The 16,549-nt window shown below is 45.8% G+C and overlaps 1 protein-coding gene across 1 annotated transcript in view; it reads left to right on the top strand.

Annotated features, from left to right (window-relative positions):
• The window catches only part of SLC24A3 (solute carrier family 24 member 3), a 55,899-nt gene extending 40,434 nt beyond the window's left edge, over positions 1 to 15,465 (top strand). The window contains exons 11-14 of the mRNA XM_068407304.1: positions 615 to 729; positions 1,516 to 1,628; positions 14,220 to 14,285; positions 15,316 to 15,465. Coding sequence (XP_068263405.1) covers positions 615 to 729; positions 1,516 to 1,628; positions 14,220 to 14,285; positions 15,316 to 15,465 — 444 coding nt within the window. The remainder of the gene's footprint in view (positions 1 to 614; positions 730 to 1,515; positions 1,629 to 14,219; positions 14,286 to 15,315) is intronic.
• The last annotated feature ends 1,084 nt before the right edge of the window (positions 15,466 to 16,549 follow it).

Genomic DNA, 16,549 nt, shown 5'->3' with positions numbered 1-16,549 from the left:
AAGGGGTTTTTATTTTGTTTCATTTTAAATAACCCGAGTTATCCTGAACAGGAAATAGAAAGTTACTTGTTTTCTTCTGCTTTTCACCTGTGAGGTTGAGGCGTTTTTCAAGAAAAAACTACCCCAGCTTTCCATCGCTGAAATACCAGAGCCCACAGTGTCACTGTGCTGCTTCTAACATAAGGTTCACATTTCTTGGAGTATGCTGCAGAGAGTTCAGAAGAGCAATTAAATGTGGCTAATAGGAGATGGACATCATTAGACAAAGGCATCCAAAATTTAAACATACTAATTTATCACAGACTGCATAGCAAAGGAAAGAGGAAATTAAAGTTATCTTGTCTCTGCCAATAGGAATTGTTTGCAGTCACCTGGGGATATGTCCCTGCATATAGTATTTTTATAGTATAATGAACCATGCAGTTGTTTTAGTGTCTGCTTAGCTATTATTTGTGTATAATAATGTCTACAAACTTCAGCCAAGATCAGGAGACTTACACAGGGTAGTGGGCAGAGCAATAAACTCTGTCTCACAGCATCTTGCAGAACTGGGCCAAGCTCCTCTCTGATTTTAATTCTTGTAAACAGCTTGACAGTTTATTTCCTCTCCTTAGGTGACGATCATTGGCTACACACTGGGAATTCCAGATGTGATCATGGGCATCACTTTCTTGGCAGCTGGAACCAGCGTGCCAGACTGCATGGCAAGCCTCATCGTTGCAAGGCAGGGTAGGTTCATCACAGAGATGTCATACTGCTGTGGAAGTGTTTCCTTGTGTCCTCTTCCTCTTTGGGTAGCACAGATGTGTCCTGACTGTGGAAACATAAAAGTTTTGGCACTATTGTCAACTTCAAGGCTTCCCCAAAAGTCACAATGTTTTTCTTTATTTAAGTATTGGTGGTGTAGAATTGTTCAGAACATGGCGTAAGGGTCTTTCAGGTCACTTTCCAGCTTTTCTCCACAGTCATAAGGACTGGAAGATACTACTGGCTTTAAGGGAAACTTTTTTTTTTTACCCCCCTTGTGACTCCAGCGATAGGTGTTTTAAGAGGAAAAGAAAGTTGTCAGTGCTGCTTTGGGGAACAAAACCAGTGGGTCTTCACTGAAACAACCAGCTGCTTAATAGACTACCCAAAGACCTAATCTAATCAGTCCAGTGTGGAAACTCATGTGTCATGATTACAGTAAAGCACCAAAAGCCCCACTGAGCATGGCACAAGGGTGCCTGCAGGTCACAGCCAGCACAGCCAGGGGCCCCACAGCAGCGGGGGATTAGTTGAGGGAAGTTCTCAGATGATCCTGGAAGGTAGATTCAGCCCCTTCAACCCTGCTGGCCTTATATGATGGGGAGGGCAAAGGGGAAAGGGGAGGGGTGGGGTGAGGGGGATCTCCCGTAACTCTTTGCCTTAATCCATGGAAATTGTCTGGATTAGCTCATATTAATGTATTTCTGTTTAAAAGTTGAAAGACCTTTCTGAGACATGTCTGATTGTATGTGTTTTCCATTCCTGCAGGTATGGGAGATATGGCTGTGTCCAACTCCATCGGAAGCAATGTGTTTGATATTTTAATTGGCCTAGGCCTCCCGTGGGCTTTGCAGACCCTAGCAGTGAACTATGGATCATATGTAAGTCCTACATTTGTTCACATGATTCTTACTTATTTAATTTTTTTTTTTTAATAAAAGATCTATTTAGGAAAAAAAAAGATAAAGTCCAAAATTCTGTGGATTGGATTTGAAGAAACAAATAGTTTTGCTCTGTTACAATTTGGAAGAAGTAGCTATTGATTGTCAGTTGACATTCCCCATCCTTTGGAGGCAAGTACTTCCATTTCCTCCTTAAAGGCAGCAGTCTGTGCTGAAAAATAAGGTGACTCCCTAGAGTATACTGTATTTTCACGCACTTGAATATACTCCAAATAAGGAGAACGATCCTGTCTTTATTAAGCCAGAGGGGATAAACACATACGTGGAAAGTAAAGGGTAGAGCAGACCTGTAGGGCTTTTGGAGAGAAAAATTCTAGCGTTTCTAAACTGTTAACGCACGGGAAGGTGAAGGAAGCTGTTAAATAACTGGATATTTCAGAGCGTGACCATCGTCAGAAAACACTGCAGAGCTTTCCTGTGTGAGAAAAACTACCCAACACCAGTGAAACCGTCCTTTACTTCCCAAATGATAAAAGAGCGACCCCCTCGCCCCCAAAGTTGTTGCAAGCTCCTTTCTGAGAAGGAGGAGCAGGAGATGCCATGAAGTCCTAGAGGGAAGCTGCTGTTAGCTGGACAACACTCAGCAGTGTGGGACAGAGGAAAGATTCTTCATTACAATCACTGAGTGAACGCAAAGTTAAAAGACTGGAGAATCACAGAATTGCTGAGGTTGGCAAGTACCTGTGGAGACTATGTAGTCCCCACCCCTCTGCTCGATGCAGGGTGAGCTAGAGCAGGATGCTTAGGACCATGTGCGGTTGGGTCTTGGATACCTCCAAGGATGGAGCCTGCACAGCAGCTCTCAGCAGCCTGTTCCAGTGTTTGACCACTCTTACAGTAAAAAAGTGCTCTTACATTTAAATGGAATTTCTGTGTTTAAAATTGTGTGCTGCCTCTTGTCCTTTCAATGGACACCACTCAGAAGAGTCTGGCTGCACCTTCTCTATCCTCTCCCGTCAGGTATTTATACACATTGGTAAGATCCCCCTGAATCTTTTCTTCTCCAGGCTGAACAGTCCAGCTCTTTCAGCCTCTCTTTGTATGTCAGATGCTGCAGTCCCTTAAATCATCCTTATGGGCCTTCGCTGGACTTGCTCCAGGAAGTCCCCATCTTCCTTGTATTGAGGAGCCCAGAACTGGACCAGGCACTCCAGGTGTGTCTCACCAGTGCTAAGCAGGGAAGGATCATCTCCCTGTACCTTCTGGCAACACTTCTGCTAATGCAGCCCAGGATGCTGTTGGTGCTCCATGCCACAAGCGTGCATTGTGGATGTCAACTTGGCGTTCACCAGGATAAATCTTTCTCTGCCAAGCTGCTTTCCAGCTGGTCAGCCCCAGCATGTGCTGATGCGTGGGGTTATTCCTTCCCAGGTGCAGGACTTTTCCTTTCCCTTTGTCGATGTTTGTGAGTTTCCTGCCTGCGTGTTTCTCCAGCCTGCCCAGGTCCCTCTGGATGGCAGCACAGCCCTCTGGTGCATCAGCCACCGCTCCCAGTTTTGTATCAGCTGTGAACTTGCTCAGGGTGCCCTCTGCCCCATCACCTCGTTAGTAAAGACGTTAAGCAGCATTGACCCCTGGGGTAAACCACTAGTGACTGGCCTCCAGCTGGACTTTGAGCACAGTGGTCCGGCCGATTACCAGTCCACTCCGCTGTCCACTTATTTAGCCTGTTCTTCCTCTCTCTGCCTGTGAGGGTGTTTGAGAGACAGTGTCAAAAGCCTTGCTGAAGTCAGCATAAACAACACCTGTTGTTTGCCCCTCATCCAACAAGTCCACCTCCTCATAGAAGGCTATCAGTCTGGGTAAACATGATTTCCCCTTCATAAATCTATATGTCTACTCGCAATCACCTTCTTATCCTTCTTGTGTTCAGAAGTGGTTCCCAGGATTATCTGCTCTACCACCTTCCCAGGGATCAAGGTCAGACTCACCAGCCTGTAGTTCCTTGGATCTTCCCTCTTTTTGAATATGAGTGACAAAAGGAAGCAATGCTGTAGGAATAAAATATTTTTCTCTAATGAGCAGCTTATCTGTAGCTCATCTATATTTTTTCAGAAAAGGATGAAAACAAGTGGCTGAACAGAAGCAGCCAGCTTTCCTGGAGGCATAACAATGTCACTACTGTTTTGCACACCCAAAATGTTCATTGTACAGTGCGATCACATGGTTAGGAAAGGCAGTCTTGGAAACAGCCCCGCACTTAGCTAAGAGAGTTTCCTCAGTTTTCTTTGCAGTTCCTGGATTTCTCTCCAAATCCTTGGATAACTGGACTTCAAAACAAAACCAGTGCCCCCCTCCACCACCCCCATTATTAGTAATTAATTATTTAAGTATTACTAAGTGGCCAGAAAAGGCTAGAGTTAGCTGGGTCAGGTGTAGCCTGGTGACAGCATTAAGAGCTGCAAGGTGCTGTTTGTTCTCCAGGGAGCCCTGCTGATGTGCCTGGCACGAGGTCAGCAGGGGCAGATGAGGAGCTCCTGCTCCCTGAGGTCTGTAGGGCTGAGCCTTGGGCTGCTGCATGAGCAAGGCCCGCTCACTGCGTGGGGGTTCACAGGCTCAGGCCAACCTGCTTGTCCGCTAAATGCGACCGCGGGTCAGGAGCAGTAGGTAATTTCTGAGCTAATAGTCACAATTTAGTACTGCTCCTTTGGCAGGATCCGAATTTGTCTTTGTGGCATCTCCTCCAGAAGAGGAACTCCTCAGAGCCATCGTGATGCCCCTGTCTTGTGTACAGAGGGAAGGAGAGGTTTGTAAAAGACAAAAAGAGCTTGCTTGATCATGATTACTTTTGCATAGCCATCCAAAACCGTGATTGCCTCCCCAGAATGTTTGGTATGAGAGGACTGTGGCAAAGTTAAGCTTTTGCTGGAAGTAGAGAGCAAATGCATTTTAATAAAGAAGCTGTTAAGGCAGTAACAGCTTTTGTGGGAGCCAAAAAAAGTAGTCTGGAAGTCTGAACACTCGGGGCATTCTCCAGAGTATGGTATTTCTCTAATATCATGCTCTGTAAAATCCCTATATATCTCGTGTTCCAGGCTGCCTGACTCAGAATCCCCTGTGGCCAAATTTTGCTCCCTGTTAACGCTGGTGTGAAGAGTTCTGGCAAGTTACCGTGCAAAAATGGAGAAGAGGATCTGCTCCCTTTCCCCTCCTCTGTGCTGCGGCGTGCACACTCACGTGGCAGCCTGCTGTCCTGTGGTTATGCACGTTCTCAACTTTCTCAGCCACATCTGGTACAGTGGCTTCACACACCAACCAGCCAAGCAGCTGCTCCCAACCAGAAGGAGATTTGTGGGGTTTCATTCTGAACGTGAGGAGCAGTCTCACTCTGCTAATGGCGCTTTCAGCTGCTGTAGCACCCTTTGTAGGATGAGCCTTCCTTAAACTCCTCCGGGCAGGTGGGTGTTTCAGAGCCCATTTTACAGATGGTGCATTTTGATTTGAGGTAAGCAGAGAGTTTTGGATGAGATGCAGCTTGCAAGCTTGTGGCTGGTTGTGAGACATTGATACATCGAAGGCATTGTCCTGCAAGGTCACAGTTGCTGCCTAGTTTTGTCTGGCAGCAACCACAAGAAGCCCCATGCAGAATCAGGACTTCTCGTTTAAACAAGTTCACTTCATGAGATAGTACCTGAGGGGGAAAAATACAACTTGTGATCTAATAGATAAGACAGGAAAAGAGCAAGAGGGGACCTGCCAAAGAGAAACTAATGGGCTTGCTGGAGGTCACGCAGTAGGTAAGTGGCAGAACTGGAAACAGACTGGGAATCTCTTGAGACACGTCCTGGTGCTGCGTTGCTAAATCGCAATCATTTTAATCAAGGGCCTCTCCCGGTTCTGACTGCTCCTTTCCCAGGCCCAGTCAATCCAAACCCAAGCCAGAGTGTGCTCTGTCTCGTGCTTCTCCAGGAAAATGTTAGTGTTGGTGCAGAGAAGAACAGGTCCTCCTTTGCCCTCACCCTTTGCCTTCAACTCGGTTGTCAGTCCCACAGTTCTTGGTTTGGGCCAGGCCACTGATGGTTTTCCTATCAAAAGGCAGATCTAGTCAATATCAAACAGCTTCCACATCACATCCCTTCTCTTTCTACAACGTCTAGTCTCTAACCCAACTATATGTTTATTATTTTAAGAATCCTTGTTATTTCTGGACACCCATTAATGTCCAGGCACTAACTCTGCCTTCCTCTGCACTTCCCACTGGAGCTTCCATCTCCACTATTCAGAGGTCACTTGGCCACCCTCCTGCTGCAGCTCTGGCCTTCTGTTATCAACCATAGCTAATCTAGCATGCCAGCAGGACCTTTGGAGAAAAAGCATTATCCCTCTGGACCTAGAGAGACCTTTGAAACAGTTCACTTTCTCATCTCTTCCAGCTCTGAGTGCTGGACACGTTGCTGACTCTCTAGTCCTGCAAGCATCCTTCCCCAGTGGCCCTGGCAAATCCAGAGTGGAAGGATGGTTGCTCCGTGTCTTCCATCTAATTGCTTCCCTCTGGAATCTTTTTTTGGATGTGAAGCTGTAAACCAGACATCAGCCAGGAGTATTTTAGAGAACAGGGATTTTAGCCTAAGGATAAACAGCCAGGTTCCTTTGTTCATATCAGCATTTGGGAGTGTACTCATATCTGTCCATCAGTCCTCTGCCTGATAATTTCAGCCAGTTTCAGCAAAATCTGACAGTAAGTTAAAAGTCTCAGAGACATTATGTTCCTTTTGTGCAAACAGGCAGCTAGAGAGAGGAGTAACCCTGTGCGAGCCTTGTGAGACATCAGAGGATCCAGGGGGAAGCAGATGCTCAAGAAACACACGTGGAGACGGCAAGCGTTGCTGCTTTGCTGCTCACTGACCAGTCTGCTATTCACTGTTTTAATTCCAAGGCACTATGATGAATCTTACGCCAGCAGGACAAAGCTGGCCTTCATCTCCTCACAGCCACCACCTGTGTATCTGCTCCCTGCCCCATTCTGGCCCAAGTATCTCCATACAGACCACCTTAAATCCTCTGAGGGAAGAGGGAGGGTAGGTTCAATGGATCTGTCAGTCATTAAGGCTGAGGATAGCAACAGGGTGGTGACTCTGAGTGTCTGCAGGGGTCCCTGTTGCCCACAGCATCACCCTTCACTTCTGTAGATGTTACTCCTCCTTCTGCCCTGGGGTGCCAGACTCTCTCCAGCTGTCACATCAGCACCCACAAAGTGATGTGCTGGTATCACTGCAGCAGCAGTATGCAGCTTGGCAGGTATTAATGGATTAATTTATTGACTGATCCCAAAAACCTATGGATGGGCGTAGCAGCAGGTGCACGCTGGAGCTACTAACTGCTCCCTCCAGCTTCCTGGAATAGTTTGCAGCCATTGAATGGATTTGCTCCCTGGTTTCATGACAGGGAGACTGGGATGATTATACTGTAGTAGAGCAAAAGCGTCTGGTCCCTTCCAAAGCTCCTAACAGTACAGGAATTCTCTCCAACCACAACCCCTGCACTTCTTGCTTAATGCCCTGAGTGTCTGTGTGCAGCACTCCATGTTGCATACTCCAGGGTGTGTACCCTCTGCAAAGTGAATTGTGTGATACAGAGCAATCCAAGGATGCTTTCTTAGGAGCCTCAGAAGAGGTCCAAGAAGGAAATTCCATTGAAACATGCAGGAATGCAGCACATGTCTGAAGTTTCAGTTTGTTGAGGCCCCATCTCATGGCAAGACCTGGGGAATGCAGGATTTACACTGAATTTCCACTGCCAGGCAGGGACACTGCAGGAAAAGGATCCCCAAACAGGCAGAGGACCTGCAGCTTTTTCAGCCAAGGGGCTGGAAACATAGCAGAATCCTTCTAATATTGCTGAATGCGGTGGTTTCTCTCGTATTTGGACCCTGGAGCAAAGCCAGTTTGGATTTTGGCAATAGCTCCTTGTTTTCCCTTCACCAGCTGCCAGAAAAGAACTGAAGGATGGAGTCACATTTATTTTATTTCCATTGTTTTCCCTCTGCTGTTTAGCTTCAGCCTCGGTTCCTTAGTGCCTGCTGGAGCTCGTGGCAGCATCTTTGTATTTGCTATACAAGAAGCAGGGAGATGGCCTCTGTTCAAATTCAGAGTAGATTTTGAACTTGCAAACCTTTCATGTGTGATCAGTCAAACAGCGTTCTTCTGGCTTGCTTTAGCCACTAGGTACAAGCCAAACCTCAAAGGAGAGTTTGGGAATGTTGATTTTTCCTCCTTGCAGAATGAGGGAGTGCTTTGTCTGCAGACAGTTCTCTCCTGGGGAAGAAGCATTTCCCATTCTTAAACGAACAGAGAACTGAGCTTTTCCTTCTGTAATTAAGACGACTCCAGCTGCGGTCCTTCTTCTGCCCTTTGCTAAAACCTGAAATTATCTCCCCCCTTACTGGGAGTTTTGAACATTTTGCTCGCCTTCTTTCCCCGAGCTTACACATTGTCACATACCCTGAGAAAAGCTATTCCATTGCCTCTTGCAGGCAATGCCACTTGTTTCATGAGAAGGCTGCTTTCTAGCCTGGTCGTCGTGAGAAGACTGATTTCTACCCTGATTTAACAGATCAAGGACACATTTTTCTTAAGCTTTTGTACCAATTTCAGAATCTTCTGAGCTGTGCTCACAGTTAGAAGGCACAATAAGAAATAGGGCAGGCTACAGTGATAATCAGAGAGGTGGGAAGAGTTTTGTCAGTTAAAGCTATTTCCAGAGCTGTAGACTTAGGGGGAATTTGTGAATCAGCAGCAGGTAGTCCCAAATCAAATGGAGAAACAGAAAGAATCCTTTAGGCAAGTGTAGAACTAAAATGAGAGAAACGAGAAATAAGTGCACAGTGGCTGTTCAGCCTAGTTCGGATTTAACTGTCTCAGAACCACTGAGCAATACTGTATAAAACAGCTCGTGGTTCTGTATGGTTACTTTTTGAAGTAGATAGGTGGGCATGAGATCAGAAAATGTTGCAAGGCTACGAGAGCTGGAGAGAAGGTTAAAAAAAGCAGCACGCCTGCTTGTGTGGCTTTTGGGATTCTAGCCATGGCTGTAGTGTAGACCTGGGCCAAGCAGGAGGGGCCACAGGAAAACCTTCAGCACCAGCAGGTAGGATAAACCAGTAGGAAGCTGTTACACCTGCCTGTTTGTTCTGATGAGCAGTCCCCGCTGTGCACCAGGCAGTGCAATACTGTGCAGAGTTGCAACAGGCTTTAGAGCAAATCTGAACCTGTGTCCTTTGGAAGGATGTGTTCTCTTTGTGGGCAATAGAGGAGTAACAGCAGCGTTTGCTAGAATTAAGTGTTCTTGTTCTCATTAGTATTTGGGGGTTTCCATGCTAATTTCAGAGAACCGTTTCCGGAGCTAGGCGTAGGCTATCCAAGAGCTTTGGCCATGGTCCTCTGGTTACTCTTAATGCAGGAGTCAATACCTCAGTGCCCAGTAGCAGATGTGATAGAAGGGAATATGTGCTCGTACCCCAAACAATGTGGGCTATTTGCTCAAGCCTGCCTCCCTCAGCTGTGGTGAATGGGGAGTGCTCTAACGTGACCTGTTTGCTGCTGGCTGATCTGACCTTGGAAACCCCTTACAACACCAGTGCCAGTTTACTGGTGAACATCTGTCCAAATGCTCAGGCTGCAGCCCCCCAGATGCTTGGCAGTGGGTTTCATCTAGCTCTGAGGAGACTTTTCTTTGTTGGAGTAAGAATATTTAGCAAAAACATCCCTCAAAGACCAGAGTACCATTGCATTTTGGATCTGAACAAACCCAGACAGCTCTCATTCTCTTCTCAATGCGAGCCATGAAGTCTGCAAGAATCTCACAGCACTGTGTTACTCCAGGAAACCTTTACAGTAAGAGGTATCTGGGCAACAGGCTTAAAACAGAATTATATCTACTGTGAGGGAGGTTTCTTGCTGGTGTATATCAGCTTGCTCCGGGGCTGTCTTAAATAACCCAGAGACCCTGGGCACAGTGCCTGGACCTATGCCATTCTCCACATGTGCCAAAGTCTGTGTGTGGTGGGGTCAGACTTGCTGCCTGTGACAGAAAGGCAATGCATCACACACAGCTGGGCTCTGTGCACGAGCAGCGAGCCAGAGTAACTGCGCTGTGTGTGTGTGCACAGAGTAACCCCACAGCACGTGTGCAGCCAGCCCAGCGCATCTGGAATCACACCCAGCACCCATCCGTGGAACCCATCTCCCAGCCGTCCGAGGGCACATCTGCTTTGGGGACAGGCTTACGTCAGCATTGGTTTATTCCAACTGTCTTCCTGTTGTTTTTCATTTCCTGCTCATTGTTTTATAGCCCTTCTCACCTGTTCTCTTTGTCCTCTTCTGTCCCTTTCTGCCTGCTCCATGGCATGGCAGGGAGATGCCATGCATGTATCAGCTCCTGAGCCGCAGTGGAAACATCTGGAATTCTGCGCAGCTTTTATACTGCTTTGAGCTCACCAGCAAGGTTTTTTTTTACACAGAGAGTTGCATTTTTTCTTCCAGAAAGCCCAGCTGTGATATGTATCCAGTTCAGCCAAATGAGCTTCCTGACAAAGTGCATTCCACAGCTAGCATTTGCTCGCCCTAGGAAACCACCCTTTGCTATGTGCATGGAAGGGTTTTAATCCTGCTGTCCCATGGCAGAGAGGTATTAGGCGATGACCCAAATAAATGGTCCGATTTTTTGTGGAGCAAAAAGCACTGGAAAGTGAAAACCGCGTTAGAAAACACCCTTTCACCCCTCCCAGGAGATCCTTTCTTTCTGTGGGAATCGTCAAGCCTCGTAAAGGGAAGTTCTTGTTATTTAGGTTAATTAATAGCTAATTGCTTTGCTTAACAGGCCAGGAGCATTGCTAGTTAAGCCTGAGTTGAGAACTGTTAACCTGGAGTGGAACTGAACTGTTTTAATGCAATACCACTGCAAGGGAGAATTGGTGCTGACGCTGCTGAAGGGGTTGCCACGTTTGCTCTGCCTGCGTGGGGTCAGCACGGCGTGTGTTACTGTTACGTTTGTAAAGCTGTCATAAGTTACTAGCACAGACTTTCTACTTCTGAGTAATCCTGAATAGCAACTTTCATTCCCCTGAATCACCTCCGCAGAGGAGCCTTGCAGATAGTCCCAAGCAAGCAGCCCCAAACACCTCTCTTTGGAAGCACTGTCCTCAGCAAATTAGACACTGAGGCCTTTGGAACGCTCTTCTTCCCAAACGTCTGCTGGCTTTGGGGAGGCTAATGAGGTAACTGAGAAGCAGCGTCTGCACTTCAGGTTGAATTCAGACATTTTCCATCCTAAAATAATTCCAGCTGCTCCATTTGCTTCCTTTTCCTGTAGATTCCTTTCAGATTGATGTATTTCATACTGACACTTTTTACAGATATTGGCACTGGTCAAACAGAATTCCTGACCAAAATCCAGACAGGAATTTATTGTAAAATAGTATCTGTCTTTCCTAGCCAGCTGCTGCTCATTTGGGGTAGCAGGGAAGGTGGCTTTATATTTGTATTTTAGTTACACAAAGGTAGTTTAGGTTTTTTTTGCATTTTAGAATAACTAAAATGCAAATCCAGGGTAGCTGTTGTGTGTGTACTGTTCAGATTAGTGGAAGCAGGAGAAGAGGAGAGGATTTGGGGGGTGAGTGGAGTGCAGTGGACCGGTGCGTCTCTACAGGGAGCAGTAATGCGTGCACAGAGCCCCTGAATTAGCTTGTCCTGGCTCCTTAGTGCAACAGGAGATACACTGTAAGGTATCAAAGGAAAAAGTCTTCTGGGCCAGATCCTGACATTGTCTCTCATCCCAAGAGCAGCTCTTGTTTCAGCAAAACTTGAGGTTTGCTCGGGACTGGTAATAGAAGCTGCCGTGGCCGTAGAGACTTCTGTAGCTGCAAGAATACGCTTCCTCCTGTCCGCCACTCACAACCTGGAGTTTACATTAACAGTGGGATCATGACATTTTTCACCTTCAGTTATGCAGACAGTCCCAAAATTTGCCTTCACACTCTGAAGCAATCCAAATCCTTCAATTCTTTGGACAGTCTAGTGAGAATATTGTATTTTACATGTAAAGGCCATAGGAATATAACGGTCCTGCTGTACGTACGTACACTTACAGCTTATGTCTTAAAGAAATCCTGTAATACCTTTAAGAACAAATGATCATCATGGCTGTAGCCTTTTTTTATGATGGTAAAAATCAGTAAAGAAGGAAAACGTGCCATTTGTGTAAGCCAGTATTTTAACATACGTGAAGATAACAGCAACTCTCAGGCAGCAACAGAGCTCTGCAAATGGGTGGGACGCTTGTGAGTACAAATACTGTAACAATTCCAGTGTGTAGTAGCTGTGCAAGACCTGTTCACGCTTATCACAGTTTATTGGAAGTACAGCAGTGAGTTGTCATGCTGAGCATGTACAGGAGAAGAGAGAAATCCTTCCAGGCCTGTCTTTTTGCAGCATGCTTGACCTTGTCTCTGACATGGATTTGCAGAGAGGATCCTGGCTGTGTGGAGTTCATTGCAGGCTCAGGTTTGCCAGATGTCAGACCCAGTAACCCTTTCCTTGACTCTGGAAGGCAGACTTTCCCCTCAGTTGTCCTTGGGGAATGAAGCTAAATGATTACTCTGGATTTGGGAGCAATACTTGGGTGAGAATTTCTTCCTGACTGTGGTGCAAAATGATACAAGTGCCTCAGCAGTCTTGCATTCACGAAATTGTAGTGCTGCTTATCATCAGATTAGCAATACCCACTTCTCTGGCAAATGGGCTTCGTTATAGTCTAACTGGAAGGGTGTGAGCACTGAAAAGTGGCCAGTGATGCACTATGAACCATTATTTTCTGTGTTGGCAGTTGAGAAAATAATATCATAGTGTAGAAGTTTAGTTTGAATTGTTTATTGTACTAAAAACCATTTAAAAAAAAGAAGAAATAAATCCAGATGTTAAAAAAAAATGTGTTATTTGAGGTGGATGAGCTTTCATTCTGGGAACTATTTTCTTGTCTGCAGAAATGGATTAATGCTTTTGCTTTTCCCTGTGTACAAACGTAGAGTGAGCTGAGCAATTAAGAATTGGATACCAGCCCGTTTAAGGAAGATCACTGCATGTAGTTTTGCTGTTTGACCTCAGCAGCAGCATGGTGTGACTGAAAATATACCTGCAGTGCACAAAATCGAAGTCTACTAGACAAACAATAGCAGTGTTCTTTTCCAAAGCATGCTTGAAAAATACTCGTACATAATTTCTTGCTAAGATTGATCTCTGCCAGGAAATGTGAATAGTTACTACTTTAAATAGTAGTGAGTTTTGGTGACTGTCAGTTGAAACTCAACTTCAGGTAGGGTTTCACTGCACAGAAGGTGCAGGGAGGAATACAGTGGGCTGCGTTACCTTATAGTGGCCTTAAGATAATAATTGATATTAGGTGGTCTAAAGATTTACAATTCGGTCACCCATGGCACCCACCCCGCAGCTTCCAGCTGCCCTGTTGCTTCCCTGGAGAAGCTGACCTTCCCTAGGAGGAAGGCTCCCTCACACAGTAGCCCCTGCAGAAATGCCTCAAGAGATTCCACCTGAGTGCTCCCCTGACGATGCTGCAGGTGATACTATTTGAGAAGATCATATAAAAAAGCCCAAAGGGGCAATGATTAAGCTCCACAAGAGAGGAATGGGAAACTGAGGAGAAGCGTGATCCTGCCTGACCGAGGAACAGGACTGGAGAGGTGGCTTTACTCCCTGGAGCATTAGGTTTGGTAGGTTTAGGTTTATGTCACATAAAATCGTGTTTTTAAATGTATTTAGGGCTTAAAGATGTAGGTGAGTGCCTTAGACTCCAAAGCCTCTAAAAATGGCAGTTAAATAGCTCCACAGCTTTGAGGACCTCTGTCTCCGTTCTCCACTTGCACGGTGGATGTAATCGTGGCTCTGCCATGGAGACAGCTCCGTCAGAGCCCGCGATGCCCCTGGGTACCTCAGTGATGACACCTCTACACAGCCCTGCAGGCAATAAGTCATGTCTTTGCCTTATTTGCCTCAGTGCTAAATAATGTTCAGCCTGTGCTGGTGTGCCGTGGTGCATTGATGTCGATGATTTTCAGCGATGAGGTTCAGGCTGTGAGATTACTGAGATGAGTGAGAGTAGGGATGAAATTAGGTGCTTGTGTGTGTCCTTGTTTATTTTCCCCCACATTAATCAGTGACTGAATGCAAAATTTCCCTTCCCTCGTTTGTTCTTACAGGACTCACATAGGAGTTAATTGCCAAAAAGAAAATGTCATGATATAACAGGACAAGAGATAACAAAGCCCACGTGGGGATGGAACAGTTCGAAATGCTGTCATGTCCTAAGGACACTAATAATACTCCTTTGGCAATAGGGAGTAGGCAAAATAACCTGTGATGTAATGGTCCGACTTGGCATTTACAGCTTGCCAAGGCAGTGTTTAGCAACTCAGCAGTTTAGTGTTACAGAATTATCAGCAGAGAAAAATATTGTTGCTTGAAATTGTGACGTGGTTTTGTGAACTTCCTTCTTTTACAGATCCGGTTAAACAGCAGAGGACTTATCTATTCTGTTGGTCTCCTGCTGGCATCTGTTTTTGTCACAGTATGTATATAATCTTTTGTTCTTCGTTTCTAAAAGAGTGATTTTTATAGACGTGTTCTTCGCCTGTTCCTTTCTCACCTCCAGCTGTAACAGTGGTTGCAAAGTCCTGTTGTTAAGGGATAGGAGTGGTCACTCCTGTTGTAAGCTTTCCAGGACCTTAATCTGGCACCTGCAGAAGCTGTCCCAGGACGGCTCTCGTATTTGTATATTTTTCATGGACGGAGCCCGGGAGATCCGTTAGTAATCATTAGTTATTTTTTCATGCTAGAGTTGAAGCAGATCCCTTGGTGCATGATGAGATCCATTCTCCTGTTGGACAGGTAGACAGAATGCTGGACAGTTTGCTTTGGCCCTCTGTAGGAGCCTTCTGAAATACAACACAGACCAGGACGAACGGTGCCTGGACACGACAGTGGTTCTGTTGCAATCGGTGCCTCACGTTCCCTGACCTGTCCGAGTCCAGCGTAGCAGACTAGAAGTGATAGAGAGGAGGATTTCTGTGACATCTTCCAAGTCTTGAGACCAGGTACTATAGGGAGGCCTCCTGTGCGTGGCACACCAACGCAATTCCCACGTACACAGCACTTTAATCTTTTAAAAGGTTTGTGTGGGAGCAGACTAAGCAAAGTCAAGCACAGCCTGAGACTGTGTGGCTCTAGGTTGAGACGCAGAGGGGCACACGAAGCATTTTGAGTGAAGAAAAAGGAATCTGGCCTTCGAAAATGTGTCTGATTGAATTAAATGGGGTTGTTCTCACCAAAATGAAATTCATTGCAGAAACTTGAGGCCCTTGGGCCAGGACTCGAGGTGATGTAAGTCAGTGTGGCCTCGGTGACTGCGAGGGGCTACTCTGGTTTACTTCAGCTGTGGCCTTCAGCTCCCTTGCTGCAGTACTTGCATTGTGATTGCTTCCAGGTGACCGTGATCAGTAAGGGGACGGTCGTCTTAGTGCTCCTGTAATTGAGAAGGGCATTTATCCAATTTATTTGAAGTGTTCCTGCTGTGGTGGCTTACTCTGTGTTTGTTGTAGGTTTTTGGTGTCCACATGAACAAATGGAAACTGGATAAGAAGCTAGGGTGTGTGTGCCTTTCCCTTTACGGCATCTTCCTGTGTTTCTCCATCATGACAGAATTCAATGTTTTCACTTTTGTGAACTTGCCCATGTGCAGAGATCACTAATGCAGGTGGCAGACTGTCGGGAGGAGCTTCCTTCTTACCTGTGCAATACAAACCACGGCTGGCATCTCCTGAATGCGGTGCGCCTCCAAGTCGTGACCTATGTCCTGTTCGCTGTTCATAGGACCCGTGGCCCCATCTAGGTCCGCCCTCTCCCTGACCCCCCACAACCTGGAAAAATCCTGCATCGATGTGAAGATTATTTTTTTTCAACATTCATGTGATTTCCTAGCTCAGTTGTTGAACAGTGTGACTGGGACTCTAGATGAACTGGCTGCTAACTGGCGTCAAGCCAGGCAAAACTGGTCTGCTACAATTCCTTCTCTTTTTAAATTATTTGATGGAAGACTAATCTAATTTATGACTTAAGACTATTGCTACAATGCAGAAGAGGATACATCGTACAGGGGCTGATTTTCAAGGAGAATCATGGGAATTTTTTGGTTGTTTTTTTTTTGTTTGGGGTTTTTTTTAGTTTTGTTTTGGTTTTGGGGGTTTTGGGTTTTTTTTTGTTGTTGTTTTTTTCTTTTTTAATTGCCAGAGATCAACGTCCTCTCTTGCAGCTTCTCCTTTTGAGCGCTGGGTCTCCTGAAACGATCCAAAGGTCACAGGGCAGTGTAATATGGGAATACAATTCAAGGTACTCGGCATGTGAATGGATTTACTGCGTATTAAAAGAAGACTGTTACAGCAACAGACGATGACTTTTTATCATAAATAATGAACCTTGTACCGGTGTGATGAGGAATGCAAGGTAAACGTGGATTCAAAGGGTAAACACTGCTACCATTTTACTATTAATGTTGGAGTTCTATTAGTAGGGTGTTTATGGTATTTCCAAGCAATAGTTTGATCACCAGCCCAGGAGGGCTACCGAGGAGGTGTCCTGGTTTTTAATGATCTGCACGTGGAAATGGAAGGTCAGAACTTTCTCTGCTTCATCAGATTTCTTGTTTTGGGGGGATTGAATAGTTCGTGTCTTATTCGTTCTGAGAAGGACATAAGTACGCGTCGGAACTTTTCTAAATGAGTTACAGACACTGGTTTCTTTAAAAGGAAAGAGGCATATTTTGCACAGACATAGTTA

The sequence above is a fragment of the Nyctibius grandis genome, chromosome 1 (assembly GCF_013368605.1).
Source record: "Nyctibius grandis isolate bNycGra1 chromosome 1, bNycGra1.pri, whole genome shotgun sequence".
In the NCBI taxonomy this organism is placed as follows: Eukaryota; Metazoa; Chordata; class Aves; order Nyctibiiformes; family Nyctibiidae; genus Nyctibius; species Nyctibius grandis.
The sequence above is the reverse complement of the archived record's forward strand: the minus strand, read 5'-3'. Positions and strand labels throughout refer to the sequence as shown.